Source organism: Lucilia cuprina, chromosome 4, assembly GCF_022045245.1.
Source record: "Lucilia cuprina isolate Lc7/37 chromosome 4, ASM2204524v1, whole genome shotgun sequence".
In the NCBI taxonomy this organism is placed as follows: domain Eukaryota; kingdom Metazoa; phylum Arthropoda; class Insecta; order Diptera; family Calliphoridae; genus Lucilia; species Lucilia cuprina.
Window position 1 is genome coordinate 40926166 of NC_060952.1, and position 3073 is coordinate 40929238.

The 3073-nt window shown below is 26.9% G+C and overlaps 1 protein-coding gene across 1 annotated transcript; it reads left to right on the top strand.

Moving 5' to 3' along the window:
- The first annotated feature begins 176 nt into the window (after positions 1–176).
- On the top strand, positions 177–1200 carry LOC111687154 (rhodanese domain-containing protein CG4456-like). The gene is made up of 2 exons (XM_023449572.2): positions 177–496; positions 567–1200. The coding sequence occupies exon 2, from the start codon at positions 586–588 to the stop codon at positions 1120–1122; it is 537 nt and encodes a 178-aa protein (XP_023305340.2). The 5' UTR covers positions 177–496; positions 567–585; the 3' UTR covers positions 1123–1200.
- Positions 1201–3073: the final 1873 nt, after the last annotated feature.

A 3073-nucleotide genomic window follows, 5' to 3' on the forward strand; every position in this document is an offset into this window, starting at 1 on the left:
ATATATAGATTGATAGATAGATAGATAGATTAATAGATAGATAGAGAGATAGAGAGATATATAGATAGATAGATAGATAGATAGATATATAGATAGATAGTTAGATAGATAGATAGATAGAAATATAGATAGATAGATAGATAGATAGATAGATAGATAGATAGATAGATAGAAATAAAGATAGATATATAGATTCAATTTACAATACTATTCATGACAATTATGTTCACATTTGAATATAAATTTACTGATTATAATATAATAACTAAACCACTGAACACATCTAAACATAAAAAAAATAAAATTAGTTCTAATAACCTAAAATCACATGTCAACGAATTTGTTAGAAATTAGATGTTAGTTTTACGCACATTATTTTTTTAGTTGTAGTGGGAACAAAATTAAAATAGTGTTTTTGTTCATACATATTAATTATTTACTGTTTGAGCAAAATACAAACAATCAACAACTGAAATACAAACACGCACCACTATCGGTAAGATTCCAGAGATTATATAATAAATAATTCCTCAAATATTAATATTCTTTAACAATTTTGTTTTTAGCAAATTAAAATTCTTCACAATGGCCACAAAAACTTTATTAAGACAATTGAATAGAATGACTTGCCTTAAGGCAGTCGGAACGGGAACAAGTTCTATTCCTTTAAAATGGTCTAGCCAAAACACATCCTTCCTAAGAACCGCTAACAAATCCTTAAATAGTGTAAATTTTACCAAACAATACTCAACAATGGGTGAAAACAATATTCCCATTGTTACTTATGAAGAAATTAAAAAATTAACAAATCAATCTGCAGAACTTTTAATTGATGTTAGAGAACCTAAAGAATTACAAGAAACTGGTAAAATACCCACCAGCATTAATATTCCTCTGGGACAGGTGGGTCAAGAATTGGCAGATAGTGTAGATAAAGCTGCTTTTAAAGCAAAATATGGTCGTGATAAGCCGGAAAAAAGTTCGGAAATTATTTTCCATTGCAGATCGGGTAAGAGATCACAGAGTGCTGCTGAATTAGCTAGAACTCTTGGCTATAAAAATACCAAAAACTATTTGGGTTCTTGGTTGGAATATGCTGATAAGGAAGGTTTACCCAAGTAAAAGTATTTAATTGTAAATTTTAATTTTGATACTATAATTGCCGTGACTTGATATTAATAAATTTTGATATTAACAAAAGTTGACTATTTAAATAAATTATATTTTGCAGATTTTAAATAAAAATAATTTAAATATGTGTTAAAAGTATTGCTTGCTTAAAACAGAAATTTTTTGTAATGTTTGAAACAGTTTGTTTGTTCGGTGAATATTTAATAAGCAACTAAACATGACATCATTAGCTTTTTATTGATTTTCTTGAAAAACATGTTTTTAATATTAAATATATTTAGACAATTTAGTTGTAGATCTGAAATTATTATATAGACTTATAAATTGGTTAAAGATTTCAAAATATATACTACTACTATTTATACTATCAAAATATTAAAATATATAAAATGTCTTAAGATAGATACTTTTGGAGTTCCAGTGGGTCAACTTATTACTTAAAGTTTGTAACAAAAATGTTTTCAAAAGTTTTATCATTATTACAAATTTTAACTTTTTTTAAATTGAAAGTTTTTTTTTAATTTTTTCCAAAATTGGGCGTTTTAATCTTATCTTCACCATTTTCCATTTATGGCCTTGCTGTAATTACATAAAAAATCTGTACTATGTAGGTCTAGTTGATAATGGTAACTCCCCTTGTGGAATTATATACTACTAGCATACCCTGGGTGCTTCGCTACCCTAACTATGTTCAATATCGTAAAAATATCAAAAAGTACCATCGAAAAAACGAAAATGTACAAAGATCTCTCTCAATAAATTCTCAATTAGTAAGGACCGTGTGTTCCGGTTAACCATTATAAAGAATCCAATTAAAGAATAGAAAAGTACCAAATAGTTCCCACTTCCAGATTATTATTTAATCAAGACCATGTATGTTAAAATTAATGTTCCTAGGTTGAATATTTTAGAAAATTAAAAAAGTACTGAATTTATGAGATAAAAAGTACTAAAAAGTTGTCTCTTAAAGGATCTTATTCAATGAGGACCGTATATGTTTAATAATCATGTGTTTTCAGTTCATATTAAAGAGCACACATAGAGTATCATTTGAAGGAAGAAAAAGTACCAAAAGTGGAATAAAGTTTACCTAAGTGGAAAGTACTAATAAAAAGAGTACAATGTTATCCCTTTTCGCTTAGAAGTATACTTTTTAGAGAATTAAATTTATAAAATGTTCCGTATTTAAATCTACATATATGTCACAGATAAAACTCAAACGATTCAAATCTGCATTCATTTATTGTGCTTTAAAAAGGGTACCAAACAATTTACTCAAATTTGGTCCTATATAGGCCTTAGTACTCGAATTCCAAAATAATATATTAAATGCTTATTTTGTGTGAGTAAATAAATTACTTTTTGAAATTTTATAAAAGTTGGCTCCATGAGTTTGAATAAAATTAAATTTCCCGTTTTTACCCTTTTTGGTACTTTTTTACCCAGTGAAATAGCAAAAATTTTATTACAATAAATATTACAGAGTTAGTCCGTAATTTAATATGAATAATTTAATATAATAAACCGAAAAAGTTTTCTTAATGTGCTAAAAAAAGGACCATAAATACAGTTTTGTCCCTTTTACACCCAAAAAGGACTGAATTTAAAAAAAGTACGAAACAGGTGTCTCATAATTTTAAAAGATGTATCCAAAATATTTAGAAAAATTCGATTATGTTAATTAGTTTAAAAGTTATAAAGGGCTGAAAAAGGTGCCAAAATCAACTTTGTTACACATTTTTACCCCTTAAAAGCACGAATTTCAAAAAAGTACCAGACACCCATCTGCTCATTTTAAGAGTAGATAGAGAGGCATTTAAAATTTTTCTTGTATCACTAGATATGTAAGATATTTAAGAAAACCTGTTTTCCCCCTTTTTTACCTTTTACCCGTAAATGTGCAAATTTCCAAAAATCCCTCCTTAGTGGATCTACATAACCT